General features: G+C 42.2%; 1 protein-coding gene across 4 annotated transcripts in view; it reads right to left on the bottom strand.

Annotated features, from left to right (window-relative positions):
- The window catches only part of LUZP2 (leucine zipper protein 2), a 426,207-nt gene that overhangs the window by 195,388 nt on the left and 203,189 nt on the right, over positions 1 to 27,630 (bottom strand). For all 4 annotated transcript variants that reach the window (XM_056850997.1, XM_056850998.1, XM_056850995.1 and 1 more), the window contains exon 4: positions 22,500 to 22,581. In XM_056850997.1, coding sequence (XP_056706975.1) covers positions 22,500 to 22,581 — 82 coding nt within the window. The remainder of the gene's footprint in view (positions 1 to 22,499; positions 22,582 to 27,630) is intronic.

Here is a 27,630-nt window from a genome sequence, read left to right as displayed (position 1 = left end):
ACTAAAAATAGTACAGTACACTCTTATAGGCGGCTATCCGTAGGGACATAGAAAATTATGCTAAAATCAGGCTGAAGCGTCTGAATATATCTAATTTGGGGAATGACAATAGATAAACTCACTAAAGTCCCCGGTGGTGAGTGCAGATCCTCTACAGTCACAGCAAAGGCTGTCTTCACTAGCCAGTTCATAGATGTTATAAGCCCTGCTTATAGAGGGCTAAGGGAATCTGTAATTAAATAGCATGGGGACATGTTGGTAATAAAGATCTTCCTGGGCTCCAAACTCCTGTTTACACACAGCAGCCCACTAAGCTCCTCCAACTCCCTCTCACTTTTTGTGCTGCTTATTACATCTCTGGCAAGAAGTCTAACACTTACTCATCCTGCTTCTTTTAAAGACCTCATCAAAACTTACTCACTGTTTTCTTTTATCCCCTTTTATTAGACTTTTATACATTTCTGTTCACCTCACTTTTTAGTGCTTTATTGTGCTTCCCTATAACCCTCTCCATCTAACTAATATCTAAACATCCTCTACAGAAATGTATTGGAGTAAAATTCATGAACAGACCTTAAATAAAATATGATATATGTATTATTTAATGCCTGATTCTACATTTATCCTTGCCAATATTCATTTTCAGAACAACAAAAGGAGAAAAAGGGGGCTGGAGAAAAGAAACAAAAATAGTTTGCCCAGCTAATAAGGCTGATAAGGCAAACAAATAGCTTTTATGGCATAATACAAATTTGCATTTTTATTGGTATTTTGAATATACAATACAATTCAAAGATGTACTAAATACGAAATTCCATTACTCCCTACTTGAAAAAGGTTTTCATAAGAATTGTGCTGGCCTTCTCTTCCATGCAAGTCCATAGCTACTCTCCCAGAAGCATCCCATGGCCTCTCCTTGAATTCCCAGAATTCTTTAATCCAATGTAAGTGTCTACCCTTTTCCATTGTGGACATATAAGGGAAAATATGCCAGCAATTTTTATCTGGATTGCTAGGGTTGCCAGGTTCCTCTTCGCCACCAGTGGGAGATTTTTGGGGTGGAGCCTGAGGAGGGCAGGGTTTGGGGAGTGGAGGGACTTCAATGCCATAGAGTCCAATTGCCAAAGCAGCCATTTTCTCCAGGGGAACTGATCTCTATCGGCTGGAGATCATTGTAATAGCAGGAGATCTCCAGCTAGTACTTGGAGATTGGCAACCGTATGGATTGCCTAGGAAGGAATGGAGGAGCGAAAACTGTCAGATGGCTAGAGCTAAGTCATTTATAATGCCCTGACCTGGATAGTCCCAGGCTAGACTGATCTCATCAGATCTCAGAAGCTAAACAGGGTCAGCTCCGGTGAGTATTTGGATGGACGTTCTTCAAGAAACACCAGGGTTGTGATGCAGAGGTAGGCAGTGGCAAACCACCTCCAAACATCTCTTGCCTTGAAAACCCTAAGGGGTCGCCATTAGTCAGCTGTGACTTCATGAGACACACACACACACACACACACACACACAAAGAAGGTCTGCTCAGAATCCCACTCAGATCTATTCCAGTGTTTTTAGGATTGTGCTGTTACTGACCAAAATTATTCTCATGTGATCTTCCATCGCCTTTCTCCCTGGGTCCTTTGTATATTTTCTTGATTGTCTCTCTTCTCTTTAATCTACGCAGTGATAACTGAGAACACTGGGCACAATACTGGTGTGAGATTTGTAATGTGTTGGGGTTGCAACCTTTATTTACATTGTGAAAGTCACTTCAGGAGTAGGTGGGATACTGAGAGACAAGAGGCAGCAGGAGGGAAAAAAATAGATGCCAAGATTCACTCAGCCTGGTATCTGTTTGTAATCCTTAACTGCACGCTTCCTTCCTGTGACTTGCCTGTCTGAGCACATGCATGCAACTGAGCATGTGCAGAATCCCTTACACTCACCAATGAATAATCATTGTCAACACCTGTCTTTACCATAGTCGAAGTTAGGATAAGGATTAAAGAGGTATAATGCTCACACAGGTTTAAAGGCTAAAAACGCTGACCACATAAAAGTATTTAGATATAGAAGACCAAAGGACTGAGGAAACATACTATCCAGGCAGTCCAGGCTTCCATGTTGCCTCTGTGCTCCTGCTACTGTTCAATGGAGCAGTGAGAGCAAAAATGGGGGGGGGGGTAGCTTTAAGAAAGGCTGTGACATCACTTCCAGTTTTGTATCCGGAAGTGACATCAGGGTGTCATGTGACATCTCTTATACCAAAATAAAAATAGATCTGGGAATAGCTAAAAAAAATTGTGCCAAGAATAAACTCTGCTTGGGTTTCCAGGCCATCAGAAAGAGTTCAAGGGAGGGAAATAATACTGGGGGGTGGGGTGGCTGTAGAGATTCCTGTGATTCCTCGAGAGCAAGTAAAACCATAACATTTCTGGCAATTCCTAGAGACAACTGTTGGGTTGCTGGCCCTTTTTTTAATTCTTCCACTGCCACTCCATGAGGCAGCAGGATACAGGAGTGGGGCTAGGGATCCCTTGCCCCCAGCTGGGTCCTGGCAACCCTGGCCCCTGCCCTGAATGCCAAGACTGCAAACACTCTTCATGCGTGCAGAATGATTTTCCCTCCTTTCAAGTCCACATGCATCGACCTATCTGGCATAGGGAATAGTTTCCAGGTTGGATGAAGTGATCTGCAGGTAGGTTTATTTTAGGAATCTCCCAGGTCAGCAATAAACAGTACAATCCTAAACAGGTCTACATCTTTCAAAATCCACTGAAGTCAGTGAGCTTAGAAGAGTGTAACTCGTCTGATGATGGCACTGTAAAACCCTGATTAGACACTATCTCCCTTATCCCTTAGCTTTCCCGATTCAGTTTTAAATCTTACCCCTCCCGCCATATGCCCTACAATATCTTTTGAAAGAACAGTATAGGTACACTAATTAAATCAACATAGTATGATCATAAGCAAAGCTACTGCTTGTATAGTTGATGGTATGGTGTGCCATATTGCAGATATATAGCTTCTTCTAAGGCTCCTATGCATGTCTGCTTGTTGTAGAGATGCCAGCCTCCAGGTGGGACCTAGAGATCCCCCAGAATTACAGTTCATCTCCAGACTACAGATATCAGTTCCCCTGGAAACAATGGATGCTTTGGGTTGTGGACTGTATGGTATTGTACTCCATTGAGGGCCCTGTCATCCCCAGGCTCCATCTCCAAATCTCCAGGAGTTTCCCAACCTGGATCTGTCAACCCTACCCCCTATCCCTCTCACCATCTAAACTACTCACCATCTAAATTGGAGATGTGAGGCAATAATCAGGCACTAACAGTTTACATTTAGCACATGGTTTCAACCAGCAATAAATGTGACTCAGTTTAACTTCATTAATTATACGTTTACCATTGCATCAAGTTATAACACACAGCTAACTTTTATATATAGATATTTGCCATCAAGTCACAGCTGACTTATGCCAAACCCATAGGGTTTTCAAGGACAACTATCAAAAGGTCTGGAAAGTATTAGAGAAGACATACAAAGATGGAAAAAGTTTAAAATCTTATGGCTGGGGAAAATATCTACAGTTAAATTGAATGTAATGCTAAGATTACAAATGTTACCTTACCAATCTATAGCAGGGAAAGGCAAGAGATGCTCAGAAGTGGTTTGCCATTGCCTGCCTCTTCATCATGATTCTGGTATTCCTTGGAGATCTCCCATCCAAATAGTAGCCAGGGTCAGGGCTGAGAGTGTGTGACTGGCACATGGATACCATGTGATATATACCAAATGATGTGTGAAAGTATTCTTAACAGTATTCAATATGGCATCACCAGGTCCCATCCCATGAGAACACCCAACATTCCCAACAATGGAATAATGAGGAGCAAGCAACCCTCTTTCCTCATTCAGTGTACTCATGCCAGCTCACCATGAGATTTCTGGCTAGGGAGATGTCTACCTGTCATTTGCATGTAAAATTTGTGTCTGCATATTACTCCATTTGCAAACAAAATGTGCAGGTTACATCAGTTCAGTCTGTATACCAGAAGAACTGTACAAGATTTTACTCCAATCATGGCTTCCACATACTTTTCATGTCAGGATTCGTATAAGGAGTGAGCCTGAGAATCAGCAAATGTTGAAAACTTCAGTGTCCACAAAATGCTCATGAATTATCTCTAAGTACAAGAACTACAGGAAGGGTATATAATTGAATAGATTTCTTTCTCACACATTTATCTCAATAGAAATATTATTGTACTGTCAACAAGCTAAATTCCAGGAATTTGATTCCAGCCTCCTTAAGTGTAAAGCCCACTTTCTCACCTGGCTCACAATAATTATGAAGGAAAAAAAAAACCCTTGTAAATGATGGGAGGGAAGTAAATTAATTTCTCATATTTTTCATAAGTGTCTTCAACAGTTCTGCAGTAGCATCTGAGTAGTATTTACTAGATACCTCCTGCTAACTCCCTTTCAAATTATAGTCATCTTCTTGAGAGATGAATAGACAATTATTTTTGTCATAAATCTAACCCAAAACTCAGTTCAACATTTTACTCATAATGGCAGTCTCTTTGCATTTGGTTCTCAATCGTAAGCAATGTCATTTACATTATTTGGACAAAATTTGGATCAGAAACAAATGCTATATTATATTGCCAAGATGAACTATGTAAGGCACAGATGGGAAGAGACCTATTGGCTGTATTGTTATGGCATGGGAATACAACTGAAAGCCTTATTTCAAAGTTGCTATGTTGAATATTAAACAACAACAATCTAAATGAAAACATTACTGAAGATGTAAATTCCTCACTGAAGCTACCCTCTATCAGTAAGGTCTACATTTTGTTTGAATTATTTTCTAAAACGTTAGAATGATATTTGATGTCTGGAAAACTCTAAAATAAGGATGGAACTGCCTATCATGAGAATCATCGAGTTGGAACCACCAGGGTCATCTAGTCCAACCCCCTGCCCAATGTAGGAAATTAACAACTACCTCCCCCCCCACGTCCCCAGTGACCCCAACCCTCCCCCCGCCATGCAGGATCCCAAAATCAAAGCACTCCCGACAGATGGCCATCCAGCCTCTGCTTAAAGACCTCCAAGGACGGGGACTCCACCACCCTCCAAGGCAATGCATTCCACCATCGAACAGCCCTCACCATCAGGAAGTTCTTCCTAATGTTTAGGTGGAATTGCTTTTCTCTTAGTATAAATACATTACTCCATGTCCTAGTCTCTGAAGCAACAGAGAACAAGCTAGTTCCCTCATCAACATGACATCCCTTCAAATATTTAAACATGGCTATCATCTCTTCCCTCAACCTTCTCTTCTCCAAACTAAACAAACCCAACTCCCTAAGTCTCTCCTCATAGGGCATGGATTCCAGACCTTTGACCATTCTGGTCGCCCTCCTCTGGACACGCTCCAACTTGTCAACATCCTTCTTAAATTGTGGAGCCCAAAACTGGACACAGTATTCCAAGTGAGGTCTGACCAATGCAGAATACAGTGGTAGTATTACTTCCCTTGATCTAGTCACAATACTCCTATTGATGCAGCCCTGAATTGCATTGGCCTTCTTAGCCGCCATATCACACTGTTGACTCATGTTCAGTTTGTGGTCCACTAAGACTCCCAGATCTATTTCACATGTACTGTTGCCAAGCCAACTCTCTCCCATCCTGTACCTGTGCCTTATGTTGTTTCTACCTAGGTGAAGTACTTTACACTTCTCCCTATTGAAATCCATTTTATTACTTATGGCCCAGCTCTCCAGTCTATCAAGGTCATTCTGAACTCTGACCCTATCCTCCGGGGTATTAACTATCCCTCCTAACTTGGTGTCATCTGCAAATTTGATTAGCATGCTCTCTATCCCATCATCCAAGTCATTTATAAAAATATTAAATAGTACCGGTCCCAGGACAGACCCCTGTGGCACCCCACTGGTCACTCCTCTCCAGGATGAAGTTGTGCCATTAATGAGCACCCTTTGGTTTCGGTTGGTCAACCAATTACCAATCCACCTAACAGTAGCAGTGTCCAGCCCACATTTTATGAGCTTTGTTTCAAGAAGATCATGGGGGACTTTATCAAAAGCTTTACTGAAATCAAGGTACACTACATCTACAGCATTCATTCCCTTCATCTACCATACTTGTCACTCTTTCAAAAAAAGATATAAGATTAATTTGGCATGACCTGTTTTTGAGAAACCCATGTTGACTGTCAGTGATCACGGCCTTTCTTTCTAAGTGCTTACAGACCATCTATTTAATTATCTGCTCTAGTATTTTACCTGGTATTGATGTCAGGCTGTTTAGTTTTTCCCTTTCAAACCACTTGTAAAATGTATCATGTGTCCAGATGTCATCACACTATCTATTTTCCTTCTCCAGCTCTACATAAGCATGGTGTAGGTTTCCTTGGGGAAACTCAAAGTATTATGACCAGTATATGGGGCATTTTACAACATTTTATGAAGGGGGAGAATTTGACACAGGGCTGACATTTTGTGTGGTAGCCCTGTGTTTTTCTAGTGAGTAGTTCTTCAGGTTAGATCTAATAGCTCATTGAAATAATGTATAAGAACTACAGAATGTTGGCTCAAAATACTAATGGAAAATCTTATTAAATATGGCAGAGACAGACCACAATTAAGGCCATAGTTGCATATTGTTATTAAAATATAATCCTCAACTTAATGCAACATTAGAATTTTAAGTCATTAGAGTAAGCCATTCCAAGATCTAAACAAAAATACATTGAATATTAAATAGTCACAGCATCTGAGAATTGCTAGTGATGTTATAGGTAGTTCAAACCCATGTTAAATGCAGGGTATCTAAAGTAAAGTAATTGTAACACATGGCACACATTTAAAAATATGAACATGCCCAGTCCCCACCCTATAATGTCATGGGAGCATTTTTATTCCTACCCCTTTCTGGAATAAAGCATGGGACTTCTGGAGAAGAGAAGGCTAAGAGTCCTATGCATCAATCCAATAGTGAAAGGTGGGAGGATTCGCATTCTTCTGAATGGTAATATGGAATTCCTTCAGTGTGATCCCTTGAAGGACAAGCAAGAATTTTGTATTGCTCAAAAGAGCCTATAGAGTGGCCACCCCCCTGCATTTGTTCTTAATTGCTGGGATGGTGAGTGCTTAACCACAGACCTAGTTTATTTTAGTAATCGTGCTTTTCTGGCCAGAATGCCTATGCCGGGCTTAGGAGGCAACGCAGTTGTGCTGCCTCCAAAGGAGGTTTCAGCCCCACCGAAACCTCCCCCCTGCGCAAAAAAAGGTGGCATATCTCAACAAAAAAAGGGGGCATTCCCAGGCTGGAATGGCTTTGGAGGCTGCCTAAAGGTGGCCCCACCCCCCAGCCTGGCACTCTAATGTCCTGGGAACACCTCCTGGGACACCAGCGCAGCCTTTGCCAGAGTTCAGATGTGGGCGGAAGCCTCCATCAGTGTCCTGGGCCGGCGCTGCCGTGGAAGTGGCCCATAACCAGTGTCCAGACCTTCCCGCCGGCATATGGGCCGCTTATGCCAGCGTTGGCTGCCTGGACGCTGGCGCGGGGACACGGACACCGGTGCAGTGCTTTCCTGACTTCCTGAGGGCTTTCACCTTCAGATCTCAGGAATGCGCTGTTAGGCTCTAACTGATGGGAACAATGCAGATGTTCTGTTTAGGGCTGTTGATTCGGTTTGGCTCGAACTGAAAAACAGCCGAATTTCCCCCGATTCGGCTGTTTTTCGGTTCGGGAGGAACCAAACTCAAAAAAGGCGGGAAACGGGGGAGCCCAATTCGCCAACTTTGGGGGTTCAGTGAATAAATTCGGCAGATTCGGGGTTCCCCCCGCGCCTTCAGGGGACTCCCCTGAAGGCGCGCAGGGGGCCCCTTTAAATAGATTTGTGCCTTCCAGCCGGGAGGCACAAATCTATTCCACGCCCCCCCCCCACGCCTTCAGGGGACTCCCCTGAAGGCGCACGCGGGGGGGGGGGCTTTAAATAGATCTGTGCCTCCCAGCCAGGAGGTGCAAATCTATTCCACGCCCCCCCCCTTGCTAGGAGGCGCAGATCTGTTTAAAGGGCCCCCCGCGCGCCTTCAGGGAAGCCCCCTGAAGGCACGCGGGGGGGAATTTCCCCCTGAACTCCGGATCTCGCCTGAATTTCAGGGATCCGAAGCGGGGGAGTTCGGACTTCGGCACGGCCTAAATCAAAAGAGGCCAAATTTTGCCAAATCCGAATTTTACCGATTTTTTTTTCAACAGCCCTAGTTCTGTTGAAAAGTCTATGGATAAATTGGTAGGCATACAGAGGCTTCTAAAGATGAAGGGAGATTCTCAGCTGCTCAGGACTGATCAGATCCGGGGGCGTGGTAAATGAACTCTCTAGTTAGCTGAGCAGCACTATTGGAACCCAACTAGGGGAGGATCTTGATGATGCTTTGCTCCTCTTGGCACATTTCTTCTGTGTAGGTAAGAAGAACAGAGGCATAGCAACACAAGAGCTCAATTTTGAACTGGACTGGACTGCCCTAAAACTGGTAGCCTATCAGGCTGCCAACAGTTCACTGAAAGGGAGAGGAAAGTAATTGCAGCAGGCTGTGCAAATCAATCATCACTAAAAACCATGAAAACTCATATATTTGGGTCTTGAGTCTTCTTTCTGGGGTTCTGAGACAACTCTCAGCAAGCTATGTCTATGTAGGGTTGCCAACCTCCAGGTACTAGCTGGAGATCTCCTGCTATTACAACTGATCTCCAGCCAATAGAGATCAGTTCTCCTGGAGAAAATGGCAGCTTTGGCAATTGAACTCTATGGCATTGAAGTCCCTCCCCTCCCCAAACCCTGACCTCCTCAGGCTCCACTCCAAAAACCTCCCGCCCGTGGCAAACAGGGACCTGACAACCCTATGTCTATGCCTTTTTTTCCAGAATTCCCCTCAGAGTACACTGGGTCCCAATTATTGGTGTGTATTCAGCTAAAGCCAAACTGGAAAAAACAGGTTACCAGTAAAACAAATGGTGGCAATAAAAAAAGAGCCAAAAAAGCTGATCCCAAATAATGCTGATTTCTTTCAACATTATTTGGGCCTGCTGTCATCCTCCCCTCCCACTTACCTGATGGCTGAGTCAGATCCCTGCCGCCTGCCGTCTCAGAAGTCAGCATTATTATTCAAAAATAATTATTCAAAATAGCTGAATCCCTTACAATCAGCTTTTTTAGGATTTTTCAGAATTTTCCTTGTTTATTAAACCCGAACCCCCCCCACACACACACACACACAAACACAAATATTGTGAAAAAGGTGCACGGCCCTAATCCACATCTTGCAACATGTTCAGTCTGTGAACATGGAAGTGCTGGAGAGTTATTACAGCTTGAATAATGAAACTAGCCTAAAGACAGCCACAGAAAACAGATTGATATTGCTTGGCTTTTAACATCAAAATAGACACCAATCCAACTGTTACTACTTTTGCTTGTCTATTTTGTGCCCCAAAGCAGTTGCCTCAATGTCAAGATGTTTTATGATGTACGGAAAGTGCTAAATGGAAGGCTGTATGGAATCGTGTGTGGCTTGAGAGTACTGAGCCTTATATTACGCTGCTCTTGGGCACATAACAATGATGCATGAATCAAATCTTAAGTGGGTGAAGTAACTTCATTTTCAGTCTCCTACATACTAATGACCTTTTGGTGTAATTATAAATATGAACAGTTGTTATTTATAATTTCCTTCTAATGTCGAAGTCCCTAAGCCACTTAACAGATTTCCCACAAGCATCCTGTTTTTGTTTCTTAAAGCTGACATCTCCATTCTGATCTATACTGATCAATAGGCTGAAAGCCAGCACAAGCCTAACACCATCTCCTTCAACCTTGCTCAAATGAAAGGAACACATTGTGCGTCGTGCATATAATGCTTACAGCTTTGACCACTGAGCTGTGCTCAGCCGGCTCATCAATTTGATAATCAAATGACACTGCCAAACAACCCAGCAGCACATGTAGCCTTGCTGAGGAAGAACTATGGTGATTATGCAAAAGCAGCCACACTGATAGAAGTTATGCAATATGACTCCAGGATAGGGTTGCCAGGTCCTTCTTCATCACTGGCAGGAGGTTTTTGGGGTCCAGTCTGAGGAGGGTGGTGTTTGGGGAGGGGCGGGACTTCAATGCCATAGAGTCTAATTGCCGAGGCGGCCATTTTCTCCAGGTGAACTGATCTCTATTGGCTGGAGATCAGTTGTAATAGCAGGAGATCTCCAACTAGTACCTGGAGGTTGGCAACCCTATCTATCATTGTGTTATTGTTAGCCTTGCTGATGAAGAACTATGGTGATTATGCAAAAGCAGCCACACTGACGGAAGTCATGCAATATGACTCCAGGATAGGGTTGCCAGGTCCAATTGCCGAGGGGCCATTTTTTCCAGGTGAACTGATCTCTATTGGCTGAAGATCAGTTGTAATAGCAGGAGATCTCCAGCTAGTACCTGGAGGTTGGCAACCCTATTCCAGGAGCATCCGCTATAGACTTGCCACTCCTGTATTAATCGCAAAGCCCACATCTGCCCTGCATGATTGGTTCCAATGAGCAGTAGCAGAGACTATAGCATGGAGAGGTTATCAAATAGTTAAGGAATCTTGTGGTATGAACAAAAAAAAATACTCCTGCTGGATCAGACCACAGCTCCGTGAGTCAAGTTTCCTGTTTTCCAAAGTGCACAAGTGGACATATTCTTTTGTGGAGCCCAAAAGCAGTCTGTGAAAGTGATACCCTTCACTTCCCCTGCTGCCCCCCCCCCCCCCAATTGGTGTTTCAAAGCATACTCCCCTGTGTAAGCAAGATAAGCATGTGTGGGATCATCAACACATATAAGTCGATCAGAAATGGGCCTGAAAATGCTCACCCTACTCTCTCCTTGTTAATGAGTATGCTGGACCTTCTCCTGCGTATACGTGTTCACCTCATCTGATTACAACACCTTCATGAATATAAAGGTTCCGTCCTTGTGGCGAGAAATATCTGAAAACAGCATTCCTGATCGTGGCAATGGATTTTCCACATTCTGTATATGTTGGTGCTATGCACAAATGAGACAAGAGTGCATAGTTAAGGAGCACATGGAGTCACAAATGGGGGTCAGGGCCAGTACACTCCCTTCAGTTGCCATTCTGTGTTCTGGCCTTGTACACCTGCGTGGTCTGTCTCTGAGATTTTGTTTTGCCATTATGACTAATAGAGATAGATAGACACTGTGTTCCTTAGTGTCCAGTCAATGATGTGAGGTTTTTTTTAGAAAAAAGAGAATCTGAAAACTTTATGGAAAATTATCTGGTATCTTAAACAGAACGAGATCTGATTTTTGCATGTTTATTCTGACTTATATTTAGTAAGAAATTTGGTTAAGTACCTCATGTTAATTTTATGTCCCAACAGCAACGAATACTTGGACTGAATATCTGATTAGGAGGGGAAACTGAGTGCTGCTTAAATTTTTATATTCAAACACATTCAAGGCTTTATGGGGAAATTATTTTAATGGAAAAATTTAAAGACAATATGGCTTGGATTCTGATAAAGAAATGCAGTGTGTCCCAATTAACACAGAAGAGGGCCTTGACCCAGATAAATTACACACTCTGGTGAGAACCGGGTCATAAAACCCTTTTGTTACTGGCACAAAAGAGATGTTTCCCGTTTATGGTGTTGAACGGATAGAATAAAAATAACCATTTGCTCACCTGCCAAGAAGAGGCAGGACAGATTGCTTTTGATCATCTGAGTTAGGTTAATAAAAGAGCAAAAGATGTGCAACTTGTTATGATTGGATTAGGACAGAATGGCGGCAAACATGGGGACTCAGCCCCCATGTCAAGATAGCTAAAACAGAAAAAAAACCAGATGTCTAACAAAGAGTTAAAAGTTTTAGCACATTCTGTGCAAGGCGCACAAGCCCAGAACCAGGGAATGGAGAGAACATAAGTGACATCTACACTGACCAGCCTCTGTTCCAACTTTACTTGTGCCCATTCCTCTGAAAGGAATGTCAAAGTAAAACCACTGACTTGTAGAACTGAACTAGCCTCACATTTTGATTTGTTTCTTAGTTTTCTGTAACACTTGTGCTATTGCTCTGATATCATTTTCCTTTGTATCTGTGATCCTAGTTAACAGAGATATGAGCTGGTTTGTTTATATTGTTTCCCCTCTTTACAGATCTCAGACTGTTATCGAAGTGCTTACCCAAATGCCTAGCAATTTATCCACATATAGACCAAAGTACATGACTGGGCTAGAGAGTCAGGGCAGGGGAATGAGTAACCTCTCATGCACATAGGCATGACTCAAACCACCAACAGGAAGGATGAACAGCAGATAAGGTTCAGTGGTGGCAGAATTCTGCCTGAATGATCGTAAGGGTTCATGCTAGGGGATTCAAGTCCTCTCTCACACAAACACTGATTCCCACCATCTCTCGGGTACTTGCTACAAGCAGAGCAGGAAGGTGGTGGATCAGGACAGCATGAACTTCCCGTATATTGTTTAAATTCAAGGAAAAACAGAAGACACTGAAAACTGTTGATACGCCATTTTTAGCACATCCAAAGGATCGTGCCTATTATGTCATGACTGTGGTTGTCCATTTATCCCGCTTCAACAAAATTCAACCACTTCCATGGAAGCCATTGTAGCATATCATAATACGTTCCACATCACAGATTATAATTAATTAAATTTTTATAAAGATTAAAAATTACTTTTAAAAAAAAGATTACAATATCAGCCGCACCATCTGAGAAGGGAAACCCACTCCCAGATTATAAATCAATAAAGTATACACATACTCTTCGGCATTATTTCTAAGGAAAATTACCTGGAAAAAAAAAACTAAAAACATTTAGCACACCTTTGAAACTGCAGAGCTTTCCTAATATTTAGGGCTGCCAGTGTCAATTGGTAGGGAGGGTGTGGGCGGACTTGCCAGTGTCAAACTAAGACCAAGCCCCTAGGTCATCAGTGACGAGTTTGACATCACTTCTGACACTTGCAAGAAGTGAAGTCATCACGTTGCTGATGATGTGGGGATCACCTGGTATTTCAGCAAAAACTCTATGGTGAAAACTGTTATTACCACAGAGGTTTTGCCCAAATACCAATGTCCTCATGTTGTTGTAAACATGATGACATCACTTCTGGTGATGTGGGGACTAGGATTCATTTCAACTCTAGGAGGAAGGAGCCAAATGTGGGGGATCCTCCCTCTCTAGTGGAGCGGTATGGCAACCCTACTAATGTATTATTAACTCAAAGTGTTTAATTTTATGAAACAATCTTTAGAAATTGAAATGAAATAGAAAAAAATTGTGGGACAATAAAGCACCTGAAATTTTTGCAGAGTTCCCCCCCCCCAAATCACAGTTGACGTTATAGGTTTGCTCAAAACCACCATAGAACCAGGCATTTCTAAAGGAGGAATGTTGAAAGGAGGGACATGACACCGACAAGAGGGTGGGGAAAGCAAGCAAGCAGTGGTGACAGGGTTGGGGAGGTACAAGTAAGCAGTGAAGACAGAAGTGTTGGGTGGAAAAGAAATGATAAGGACACATGGGGCAAGCAAGAGGAGAGAAGCAGATGCCGGTAGGGAAGGAAGAATGTGTCTCAAAGTTCCCCTCCCTTCAGGTATAAAATCATATTATTGTTAGAACTATGAATGGTCCACACTGTGTGTATGGGTGAGAGGAATGAAAATGAATACACTTATGCATGATCACTGGCTCATGATCGTATATACCCATAAAAAAGTATGTATGCATAGGGTTTCCCTCCATGATCAGGAGCGTAGTTTCCCCTCCCCCAAAAAATATTCCTGATCACCTGGATAGAGCCTGTGCATGTACACTTCCTGTGCATATAGGCACCACCAGTTAAGCAAAGGGCTAGGGCCTGTGTATTTATGCTTGTTTCCCCTTTACACACATTAAATTCAACATGTGTAATGTCATCTGTACAGGGCTGTGTTTTTCCATGTGTCCTTCAGACTGACCACCATAATGGAATAGACATTCAGAGACATGGGGTTGGCATGGTCAATCAAACACATGACCATAGGCTGTTCAGAAATTCCTGTATTTTCTCCAACTATCAGGACAATTGCATGGAGGTGAACACGTAGAAAGGGTGTTATGTGGGTAGTGACACATTTTTTATGAAAACTGCATTCTGAAATCGATTCCTAATTTAGTAGTCCAGACAGATTTATTCTCAAGATGAAGAAGTTTCATGAGAAATGATAGAAGAAAAGGGTGTTTCTCAACTCTTTTTGGTAACTAATGGAGACAAGTAGAGGCATGTCCTTACACTAACTCTTTTTTATTGCAATAATGTCACTATGCCTCTGCACACCTTTTATGACATTACTATGAAAATAAATATGATATTTAAGACAGATTGTAATGTATTTAACTTGAAAAGGGTACAAGCTACAACTAAGGTCATTATAGTCCTATCCTAACAACATTTCCTAAGAGTAAGCCCTACTAAATAAAATGGGGTATACTTCTCTGTAGACCTAGGATTTCTAAGTGGCTAAGGAAATAGAGTGGTGGTTCTTAACCTTTAATCCATTATCAGCTGTGAAGTGCACAACATTATTTTCAAATGTCTTTATATAGTTAGTAATTTAAATATTTATATTCTAAGTGGCTAAGGAAATAGAGCGGTGGTTCTTAACCTTTAATCCATTATCAGCTATGAAGTATACAACATTATTTTCAAATGTCTTTATATAGTTAGTAATTTAAATATTTATATTCCACCTTTCCCACCCACCATAGTGTCTCAAAAACCCCTGACTCACAGGTAACAGAAAACTAAAATATTGTTAAAGAGAAGTAAACCCCAACTCAAAATAATATTTTCTTTACAAAATTAACTGCAAAATATCCACCTAAAAACAATGGTCTTACATTTCTCAGGGAAGGTGAACAGCATATGAGTCCTTCTCACTTCCTTGGGGAGGGAGTTCTGTAATGCTGGAGCTGCCATTATGAAGAGTGGGCCCATACTGTGGCCAAATGAACAACTTAAAGGGATGTCTTGACCACAAGGAGGTCATGATTGGAACAGGTTAATAGCAAGGAAAAAAAATGATTTAAGAACATCAGCAGTGCCCTGCTGTATCAGACTGGTGCTCCTTCTTGTCCAGCATCCTCTTTCATACAATAGCCAACCAATTCCTCTGAAAGGCCAACAAGGAGGAAATAGAGGCAATTAGTTATTTACTGCCTCTGGATGTGAACATTCACTTCCTTCATCATGACTGGAGGCCTTTGAGGAACATATTCTCAATGAACCTGCCATCTATACTAGCAGTAGGGTGGCCAGGTCTCCAGCTCCAAGACCCACCTCTCCTGCTGCTGCTCAATGGAGTAGCAGGAGTAAAACTTTGGGTGGGGGGAAGCTGAAACATCATGTCATCATGTCACTTCCAGCATAAACCTGAAACTGACACACTGCAACATCAGGGTGACTCTCCAGGATTCATTCAAAATTTTCTGGTTTACCATAGAGTTTCATATGGTGTACCACAGAGAATCCTAGAGCATTGTACCAACACAGTGTCATCACTCCTGGGTTTGTGCCAGAAGTGATGTTGTGGAATTGGCATGATGCTGAATTCATTGTCCATGCCCCCAACATCTCCCTTTGGCTGCCGGTGCTCGGCAACCATCACTATATGCCCGAAGGTGCATTCGACAATTTAATTACTCATTTAATGAAGATGTAGTTTTATTTATCCTTCTTGAAATTATTGCCCATCAGTTTCATAGGGTGTCCCTGAGTTCTCATATTATAGGAGGAGAAAAATCCCTCTCAACCCATTTTGTCTATCCAGTGTACAATTTATGAACCTTTATCATGCTCCCCTGCCCCTTGTCTTTTTTTTCTAAACTGAAAAGACCCACACTCCAGGGTTTACTAGGAAAGGGATTGAAAATAAAATGGCCTATGTGATAATGACCTTGTATATGACATAAAAACAGCAGCCCAGACAAGTCAGCTTTATATAGGTATATTTATGATGCATGCATATGATACACACATAGCAGGCATGAACTCAAGGATGCCCTTGAGCCAAATGGCCATCAACCAACACCTTAATGCTAGATTTGATTCTTATTTGCTGTGTGCTACTTTTTAAAGCTTGGAAGAGAAATCAAGAAGGTGTGAGTAAAATAATTCTTTTTGCTGGTCATTTCTGGCCAGTGCAAGTGGAGGAAAGGAGCTGCCTAAAATACCATTTGTCCAAAAATTCTGAATGCCCCCAAGGTTTGTAAATTGCTCTGGGGGGCCATATAGCACCTATTTAGAATCAATGAACTACAATTTTTAGATGACTGTCCCTTGGCAGCTATTTCTAGAGAGGACAATCAAAGAGATTTCAATCATGTCCCCAAATATGTATGCATTTCAAACAAATTATTAGCCTGAAAAAGACAGAAGTTTTATGTCAACCATATGGGATAAGATTAATGTCGCACCAGAAACTGCAATCAGCAATCATGTCTTTTAGATAGTAGATGAAATTCACATCTTGGGCAGTCGTGTCTCATGAATCAAACATCAGTGATGAAATTGTAAATCAAATTGTCAGGAAGAAGACGATTGTGAACTTTCACACCCAATTAAAGGAATGTGGAGCTCTAAACTGATTGGGGTTTTTTTCTTTAATTTTTGATTTTGTAAACATTAATAACATACAGCTGGCATATTAAGATATTTACAGTGCAATTATTAAAAGAGTTACATCCTTCTAAGCTCTGTGGGTTGGATCCAGATGAACTTTTCTGCTAATGGAAGGGTGAGGTAATTTTCAGCAATTCCCTCTTCCTGCTGCAGACCCACAGTTTGCCTCTCATGCTGTTCCTGAAGGTCCCCTGATACCCAGGAGCCAAGATGCTGTTGGGGGAGGCCAGGTCTACTAGACAAGAAGGAAAGTAAGGCTCTCTCTCTCTGTTCCTCCAACCCATTTCCTGCAGCATTTAGGGGCATGTATCACCTAGTCAGTTCAGACAAAACAATGAACATTTTGAAGATAAATAATCTGTGATGGAACTAGGGTTGCCAGGTGGTTTGGAATGGCAAGAAATTGCCCACTAATCCATTGGCCGGCTCACAGCAAGGATTGCACATGCTTAGAATTGTTCTGCAAATTGTGTAACAGTATTGCCATACCATGGCAATATGTTCATCAATGTAAATTATTTGTAGTAGCCCCAGAAATTTACTACATGTTACCATTACAAACATGGTTGGGAGGAAAGCAAGGAGAAAACCTTTGGGGGGGGGGGAGTAGTACATTTCTTCCATGTGTCTCTTCTCCCTTGCCAAGTGTCAGCGAGGGCATGCAGTCAAGCCCTGGATAGCAAGCTCCATGTTTCCCCACCACCACCTTTTGGTCCCGTGGGAAAGTCTCTTCAGTTTGGGAGAGAGGTGCTATAGCCAGAGGCTCCGATGTCTCCATTTCAAAGTAGCCTTCCTATTGTAAATCTACTCTGATCTCAAGGTGTGATTTTGCCGGAACCCTCTCTCTCTTGAAGTTTGAGAGAACTCTGATGTTTTGCATTTCAAAGCCCTTACATGTAAACAATTCTAGTGTGTGCATCCTATAAAGCTGATCTGTAAAATCGCCGTCGCCATTCTAACCTTGAGTTGTATAGACCACTGAACTCGTTTGCTTTCTAAATAAAACTTTTTAAAACTCTCTGCAACATCTAGAGCGAAGTTTATTATTAGTGAGATGCAACGAGGTCCTGGAGTCTGACACCAAGTGACCCACTCCTGACCTGCACTGCAGCACAAAAGTGGAAGCTAGGGCTGTTGAAAAAAAATTGGTAAAATTCAGATTCGGCCCATTTTTATTCGGGAAATGCCAAAGTCTGAACTCCCCCAATTCGGATCTGTGGAATTTGGCCCTAAGTTCGGAGTTCGAGAAAAAAAATCGGCCTTTAAAAGCCATTAAAAACACATTCACGCTTTTCCACGGCTCCAATGGGGGCATGTTTGGAGGTAGAGGTCCCAAAATTTCAGTGTAGCTTGAGGGGACCCTTCTTGCAAGAACCCCCACATTTTGTGAAGATTGGGTCAGGGGGTCCAAAGCTATGGGGCCCGGAAGGGGTCCCCCCATCCTTAATGTGCATCTTTATTCCATTTACAGCACAGTCGTGGCTTTCCACGGCTCAGGGGGGCATTTTTGGAGGTAAAGGCCCCAAACCTTCAGTGTAGCTTGAGGGGACCCTTCTTGCAAGAACCCTCAAGTTTTGTTAAGATTGGGTCAGGGGGTCCGAAGTTATGGGGCCGAAGTTAAAGTGCATCTCATATCTGTTGTGGGGAGTGGAAGGGAAGGAGACGGTAAGCCAGTTTGATTCTTCTTTAAGTGGTACAGAAAGTCGGCATATAAAAACCAACCCTCTTCCTCCTTCTCCTTCTTCTAGTGCCAAATCTGAGCAACTGACATTTCTGTACTTTGGTTTGTCATTTGACTTCCTTCATTGTTTGGTTTTCTTAAATACAGCTTGCTTGCTTGTTTGTTTGTTTGTTTGTTTGTTTGTTTTACACGATTCACTTCCTTGCTGAAGTCAGTACTTTCAGGCAGGTGCTCCCTGTTCACTTAAAATAATCAATGTTAATTTTTCTATTGAGTAACATATGGTAAGATGGTGATTGATTGCATTATTCCTAATTAGCTAAGGTTATAAAAGGGCCTATCAGTCTTGTTTTCATAAGGGTTGTCATGTAATGCTGACTTCCCTCAAACCTACACCAAAGTCAATCAATAGAAAAGTCTGTTCCACTGAGCTGAATAAAATGACCGCAAAACCCTGTTGAAGGCAAAGCTGAATATGCCCTGCGGAGCGCAAGGAAACATTAAACCTTCAATTGACAAGGAAAATGTACAGGAAAGAAGATCCATTGTCAGTAATAGCATTCTTATCTTTACAAATTTGACTATATCATTCTTTTAATTTTTAAAAAATACTGTCAACAGTTTCCATTTTAATCGTTTGACTAAAGATGAACCTAAGGACCACTTCTACTGTAACATCCACATACAGGAAGTACATGCAGAAGTCAGTAATTAAAAAGCAGAAAGGGAAAATAGAGGGAAGAAAGCAACATTACACACACATCGATGTAACTTCTGAAAGTGACATTGTTGCATTTTGTGACTATCTAGCAATCCCCCAAACTGGTAGTCACACGATGCATCAACACCACCTGCAGAAATTATGATGATGCTCTCAAAAGCTCCTGCTCAGGGCATATTCCAGCTTGGCAACCCTTCCCAGTTAGCTTCCATGGCAGAGTGGGGATGAGACAGTTGTCCCCAAATGTTTGTCTCTCCAGCCACTGGTGTACAGAGTTATACTGTCTCTGAACATGGAAGTCCCATTTAGCTGTTGATAACCTTTATGAATTAATATAATCTCCTTTAAGGGGAGGGAATTTCTTAGTTGTGGAGCAGCCATGTGTTTATGTTCCGTTAATGTTTGTGATGTATATAGGGTTGCCAGGTCCCTCTTCTCAACCGGCAGGATATTTTGGGGGCAGAGCCTGAAGAGAGCGGGGTTTGGGGAGGGGAGGGACTTGAATGCCATAGAGTTCAATTGCCAAGGCGGCCATTTTTCTCCAGGTTATCTGATCTCTATCGGCTGGAGATCAGTAGAATTAGCAGGAGATCTCCTGCTACTACCTGGCAGTTGGCAACCTTAGATGTATAGTGGTTTATGGATGGCACAAATGGGAAAATGTAGTTTCTCAGGTATGCTGGAACGGAGCCATTTTGTGGGAAAACAGTGTAATCAGAGGTTTTTTTTAAAAAAATGATTTCTTATGAAACATGTCATTTACTTTTGGACTCTTCAGAGTAAATCATTAAAGAAATCAACTGTTGGTCATTTAGAAGACTGAGACAAAAAAGTACGGCTCTGATTTTCAATTGATTTAAGGAAACTGGAATGTAAAAGGAACCATTGTTTGTTTTCATTTCTTCAATCTAAACTTGTTAGATTCCAGAGAGAGAAAATTGGCTTAATTTACTCCAAACTTTCTAAGGCCCATTTAAGAGAGTTAGTGGAAATATGTGTACAGGGTGGAAGACATATCACTTAAGCCTGTCTGTTTCATTACTAGATATTTCCGTATACTAATATATACAACTAAGGAAAAGGAAAGGGATAATAGGTATTTGTGTAAGGAGCAAAGCCTTCCAAATGGAAGGAACTAGAAACTCCATGATATCAAGACAACCATCAACTCACTCAGTGACCTTAGGCAAATCACCATTTCTCAGCCCAATTAATCCAACCTGCAACTATGCATCTTATAGAGATAACAGTTTTCCCCTACCATAAGAGTTGTTTGAAGTATTACTGAAATGATTAATAAGAAAGGCTTTGAGTTACTTAAGACAGAATTATGATAATAATTGTGTGGCTTCAATGAGCCACAAATTAGTGCCTACTGGGCAGAAGCAGTGCAGCACTAGTCTATTTCTGCCACTGCCCACTGGGACCCATATTTTCAGCCCCTGAAGCTCCTTGGCTAGAACCTACATGACAGTGTGGCTTTGATCCTTGGCCATGTTGCGAACCCCAGCATTCAAAATGGCAGTACTCCAGAGGCTTGTGACCCAGCAGGTGCTCATGACCCTCATGGCTCATGAGTAATGACACACAGACTGAAGACCACTGGCCATACTATTGCAGTCATTACAATGTCAGAACTGTAACCCACCTTGCAAGGGAGAAAAGTAGCTAATAAATGTTTTAAATAAATAAATAAAATAGGTGTATTTCAATTCCTACAGTACCATGAAACTCAATGAGTGTGTTTGAACCAGTCATTATCTTTCAGCCAGATCTATGTCACCAGGCTACTGTGAAAAGGGGGAGAAAAAGAATGTGAACTTCCCTGAATGCCTTACAGTGTTAATGATACTTTTAATAATAACAAACAAAGTACTTCTGACCATTTTGCTGTCAGATATGGAGTTGCAATCTTCAGGTTCAGTTTGAAATTCTTCATAAAAGATTTCAAGGATCACAATATTTAAGAGTACCTGGAAGCTTATATAGGTGGTTTATTAGAATAAGGAATTAACAGAGTATAATTCGATTAACCTTAATGTAAGATAAACAGTGATAAAAAAACAAGCAAATATTTATTGAGGAGTTACGCTATTGTCTAGTCTAGAATGATTTTCTGATTTAAAACAGGAAACATTTTTATAATGCAGGTTTTTAATAATGACATATTATTGCTCAGCTGTTGTTAAGTCTGTAAATATACAGTTTGCTTTGGAGGGCATGACACACTGTACGTATGGGATTGTATGTTGTTTTTTGTTCTCTTTTTTCCTTTAATAAAACATTTATGAAGAAAAAGAGTACATGGAAGCAATGTGCACATGATCTCCAAATCTAGATCATGATGGTGATGGTGGAAAGAGCGGTCAAATTGCAGCCCAGTTATAGCAACCCTGTAAGGGTTTCAAGGCAAGAGACGTTCAGAGGTGGTTTGACACTGCCTGCCTCTGCATAGCAATCTTGGACCTCCTTGGTGGTCTCCCATCTCAGTACTAACCAGGGCCAACCCTGCTTAGCTTCTGAGATCTGATGAGTTCAGGCTAGACAGGGCCATCCAGGTCAGAATTCAGTATCATATCAGTGTTGGTTTAAGAAAGAATACTATCTGATAACTAGGCATCATTGAGTTATGCTTGTTGGAGACATATTTTGTATGCCAATGGCACTGCCTTGCAACATTCCTTCTTGTAACAGAAATTTTGCAGGGAAAAAAGGCCTAGCCCCCAGCTGCAAGTTTGTCTCATCTACTTACCATACAACTCCCCAACCAACCAGATTAATCTAGGCCTAAGTATCACACAAGTAGATATAATGCAATACATTAAGGTCTTAAGTACTGTAGTGAGCTCTGTCACATACTGCATAGTTAGCCACCCTAGTCTGAGGGCTCAGATTTCCTTCCTTCTAATCAGTTTAACTCTGAACAAAAACAGCCATCAGGATGGATGGGAGGGAGAGGTTATTGGGTTAATTCAATGTCACACAACATCTCCTCTCCTCCATAACTTTAGTTATGATGATCCCTGATTCCCTAAAAGGAAGTGATGAAAACCTTGGTATAATATGTGGAAAACAATGTTTCTTGAACTTTAGATTCATTAATAACCGCAAGGTACTTTCCATTCTTAAGCAAAACCACAATGGGATTATTTGTTCCCACAAATGTTTGAAATAACCCTGCATATGAAATGTGTGCAATACATACCAATCACTGTATTAATGCAAATATATTTACACTATCAACTCATTTACAAATGAGCGAGGTAAAGGAAAGGTGGAAGAAAATAATAAGAAAGAAAGGATAGAGTCACTCACTGTAGCCTGCTGTTTTTCTGCCTTCTCAGCTGCCTCATTAAGCTGTTTTGTAAAGGCCTCCTGGAGTGATTTCATTTCTTCCCTGGTTTATTAAACAGACAAAACACAAACTTCATCTCTGTTGTCCATTTGAAAAGGAAACCTTTGTTTACTTGTGTTTCGTGACAAGACACTTTTAATGACACAGAATAACCATGGTTGTGCTTTGTTGAGGTGGATTGTTAAAAAAGCCACAAACGCCCATTGCGCATCAGTAAAGTTCCTAAAGGAAAATTGCTTTCCCTTTGTTTACACTGTACAACTTCCTGCGGAAAATGTCTGCCAATGGTATGATGCCTACTAAAACGTTAAGCACAGTCACCACAAGCAAAGAAAATCTAAACACACTATCAAAGTCAAGATGAACAAGAAGTACATTGTCATAAATGAGAACTAGTATGAGAACTAGTTCTTCTACCAAATAGGCATTTAAATTACATTCGTTCACTTTCTCGTTACTAAAGCAAATTGTATAGTTCCGTATTTTTATGGCCCCAGAAATGAGTTATTTTTATGAGAAACAATATGAAGATGATACAGGAAACAGCTGTTTCTTTACATTGTCTTCATTGAACAAGTTAGTGGTAAATAGACAATTGCAAAGGGGTGTGCATGTTTGTCATCGCGGAATAAAACATAAATTCAGTAGCATCTTAAAAACTAACCTTTATTTCAACATGAGCTTTCAACGGGTCACAGCCCACTTCCTCAGATATCTACCAGTATTTTTGTTTCATTTTAGTAAATAGGCAGCCTCTCTTCTGTTCTTATTGGTTCAGATCGAATCCCTAGGCGTGATAAAGTAATACAAGGCAAGTTCTGCATTGTTTGACAGCTCTTACTGATATTGGAGGTAATCAGATTCAAACAGATAACATTTTTGAATTTGAGGGAAAGAAGAGAACTGGTTCGTTGATAAGCGGGGATCCCTACTGTTGGGGATCCGGAGTTTGCGGAGCCGCGCCGGGTGACTGGGCTCGGCTGGCCGTTCGTCTGCTGGAGTGGTGGGGGGGAGCGGCTCCGAGCGGGTTCCAGGGTCCTCGTGGTGGCGGGGGGAACCGGAGGGAGGCGACCGGATGGCCCGTCGCCGCGCGCCCTTTCCGGTCCCGCCTATTTTTTGAATGGGCCAATCAGGGCCCGGCTCTCCAGCCTCTCCACCCCGGCCAGCGCTACCAACCGAGGTGCTCAGTCTGGTCCGCCGGCCGGGTATTTAAGGGGTCGAGCTGCGCGTGGCTGGCCCTGTTTCCAGCCTGCTTTGACCCGCCCACCCTCCCCCTTTTTTCGTAGCTACGGCGGGGGCCTCTGCTGTTCATCGTGTTTGATGGTATCATGACATGTTGTGTATATTGTTCTCTCTAGTTCCATGTACATTCGGGCTGTTTTTGTAGCGTTTTCTTTTTCCGTTATTGGAGTTGCTGGTTGTTATTAGGGGGGTTACTTTGTATTGATTATCTGTCACAACTGTCGGGGGTTGGCGGTTTTGGGCATGGGGCCAGAATCCTGTTCGTGGAAAAGCCGGCCTGCGAGCCCCCTTTTCCTGGGCTGGGGACCCCAATAAGGGGTTTTTGGGGGGAGGCCTTTGGTGTGACTGCCTGGCGGGGCAGTTGGGGTGGCCTGCCTCCTCCCAAGTGGCAGGGTACCACACAGTGGCTGCCGTCCATGTGGGACCGGGATCTGCCATCTCAGGCTGTACCCAGCATGGCTGGGCACAGGATACATCAGCTGGCATCGGGTCACCTGATGTCAGGATTCTGCCTCCATGCTTGCCAATGCCTAATGATGTATGTTTTTATGTATGTATTAAAAGTTGTGGCCTGTTCTATTCCATGCATGTGTTGCGTCATATTTCTGATTCCAGTAAGGGGGGGAAGCAGTGCTGCTCTTCTCCCGGGGGTGGGGAGGTTTCTTTGGTCAGGTAGGGGCAGACGGGCACTGGGACCCATATTGGCCTGGATCCGCAAATACAACCCATGCTGAGGAGAGCCTCAGAGAGGAGGATCTGGCCTTTCAGATGCTTCAGTTATGTTCCAGGTCAATTACATATTATATGTTTCTTGCTGCATGTAGGTTTCTGTTTGCATAGCTACTGCAGTGTTGCAATTCTAGTGTACTCAGGGATTTAAAAAGATTTAGTGCTCAAGACGGAGCAATAAAGGCACTGGAAGTACGTTGGCAAATATTGTCCCGATGCAGTTAAGTAGCTGGCACTTTTTCATGGTTACCCATGAGACAGGTCTGATCATTTGGCACATGCTGCAAAGTCTCTCTGCAAATCTTTATACTGGTAAATCAGAGGAGTGAGATATTCCATTGAAGTATTAAATACTAACCCACCCTAGACCACAGTTTTTGCTTGTTCTTTGCCAGTATACCCAAGGTCAGTGTCTGCAGACAAATTCGTACAAACACCTGCATTTTTCCTTGATCTCATCAATTACATTTTATTCCCCCTACACACACACACACACACACACACACACTTCAGTGGCTACATGGGACTCCCTGACTCCATCTTATTCTCAACTGCCAAGTAAAATAGATTAAGAGAGAGTGATTGGTCCAAGATCATCTAGTGAGCTTCACAGTTGAGTAGGGATTCCATCACTTTAACTACTATGCCATAATAGCACTATCAGATCATCTAGGGTTGCCAACCTCCAGGTTGTGCTGAGAAACCATATGCAGCACTCATATGGTAGCTGGAAAATCCTAGGAGATATACAAATGTACAACAGTGCTGTGGGGGGAAAACTCTCTTCCCAATAGCATTGCACTTGGGGGAACTAACCTATGCAAAAATACTCAAAAGCAAAAAGTTTCAGTAAATTAATATAGTTTAGTTCCACATTCAAGTTAAGGGCTGAAGAGCCAATTCACACAAGACTGTATGTATGTGTCTTTGTAGTTTTCAGAAAGTACCGAGGTGGGCAAACAATTGCTTCAGCACACAACAATTCTTTCTACATTTATGTCTCATAGCTCCCAAAATGTGGTTTAAAAGGCCTTAATTAATGGTGGGCTGAGTTGTAAATTGGGCAGTTACGGAAATCCTCACGACCACTTTGTCATTTACCAAGCACGGCATGGGTCTGCTCATTTCACATCACAGCTATCTGTTTGTGTGAATTGGTCTGCAGGTACTCTCCTTGGGTACACCTACAAAGTTTTATTGGCCAATGGAGCTTGACTAATTTACAACCACTGATGCTTTGCCAGTTGCCAGTCAAAGCCAGATCACAGAGAAAGCAAGAGTATAAACTACTGATTAAGTGGAGTGCTGATTTCAACAAAAGCTGTAGCTCTGGATTTAAATACAGGCATGTAGTAAAAAATGACAGGTCCTAGTCTGGGACAGACCATTCTGATTGGATATGCCATGTATTAAACATGAGAGCAGCCAATTAAGGGCAGTCCAGTGATTCCTGGCAGCTAAACAATATATGTCCCCACAATAGGTAAATTGGAAAGAGTGTCTTATTCTGTATTTGGATGTTTTCTCAGATAATACAGAAGACAGCATGTTAGGACTGAGATACTGTGTATCTGACAAGAATCATTTGATGCACTGTTTGATTTAGGCTCCTTGGGAACTGAACATACAATAGATATGGAGCATTCCTTGCATTAATTACATGTCAGTTTTCACGTCTTGTCATTTTATCAATATGAGCATCTAAAAAGCTGTTCTTCAGTAACCTCACTGGGTCCTAGCTCCAGGGAGTCTGTAATTATTAATTTCTAGACTACTGCGGAAGTGGTTTTCATAATACTTGCTAGCAAGGTTTTAGAAATGCCTGAATGCATAAGCAACAATCAAACAAAGGAACTAAAAAGAGTACAAACCAAACTGCTTCCTAACATGCTGTAGTCATCATGTGGTCCACCTTTGGGAATAATTCAGCTCAAGCTCTGCATGTGTTTCCCATAGTAACAATCTTGAGGCATGTTGGATGGATCATAGCAACTTTGAGAGGATACTTTGCTTCAGAAAAGGCTAATGTTATACGTATTTAAAGAATGATGTCTCTCCACCCTCAAAAACACCAAAATCCTTATTCTCAAATCCATTAGCATACTTTAAAATGACATAAACAACTGTTTAAATCCTACCCTGCAGGAGTGTTAATGCCGTGTAAAAATGCCACGGTGTGTGGAGTTGGGCTCACTTTTCTTCCACCATGTTGACACTCTTTGGTCAATGTGTATGAGGGCGTGTGACAAAGCTGACCAAAGGAAGTGCATGCCTTAGGTATTTCGATGGGGATGTGCCCCTGTCTTCCAGCAGAAAAGAGGGACACACCCAATGATACCTAGCATGTACACAGTGCTCACCCTCGTCAGAAGATACTTGACACTGCCCTAATTGTTAGGCAACATTGGGAACTAGTCCAGCTTCTAGTGGTGTTCTGTGAGGCTGCACAGCAATGTGGTCAACTAAAAAGAATCCCTCAGTCAGAGACAAAATGGATTATCCTGGCCACAAACAGCCACAAGAAAAAGAATCAACAAAAGACACATGTTTTTGAGGACAGTACCCCACAATTCTCCAGGTTTGCACCAAGCATTTTATTTGTTCATGCTAGATTGGCTGAGATCAAGGTACATTTACATAGGGGAACATAAAAAAAAAGATCCCTTCCATGCGGTCTTTGATGCTGCAATCCATTCCACCAAGACACTATCACTTCAGTCTACTGCTTGCATAACCTCAGCCTCACTTGATCAAATATATTTATTAATTTAAAAAATATGCCCTGCCTTTCCTTGTGGATTGAGACATCTTACAATAAAAGCTGAAAATCATTTCCAGTTTAAACCAGAATAAAAAAATAAATAACAAACCTCAAATCTCTCCCCCCCCTTTAAAATATCCTGCCATTTAAACTCTCTCAAAAGCCCTGGCAAACAAGCAAGCCTTGCAGTGCCTCCTGAAGATTTCCAAGGAGGGGACCCCCGCCCATCTCTTCAGAGAGCCCATTCCACAGAGCCAGAGCCACGATGGAAAAGGCCTGGGCTCCAGGCAATGCCAGATAGGGAACCTTAAAAGGTGGGGTAGCCAACAGATGGCTGCTTGAAGGCCATAGTTGGCAAG

Source organism: Euleptes europaea, chromosome 6 (genome assembly GCF_029931775.1).
Source record: "Euleptes europaea isolate rEulEur1 chromosome 6, rEulEur1.hap1, whole genome shotgun sequence".
NCBI lineage: Eukaryota > Metazoa > Chordata > Lepidosauria > Squamata > Sphaerodactylidae > Euleptes > Euleptes europaea.
Note: the sequence above shows the minus strand (reverse complement) of the source record. Positions and strands in the feature narration are given on the sequence as shown.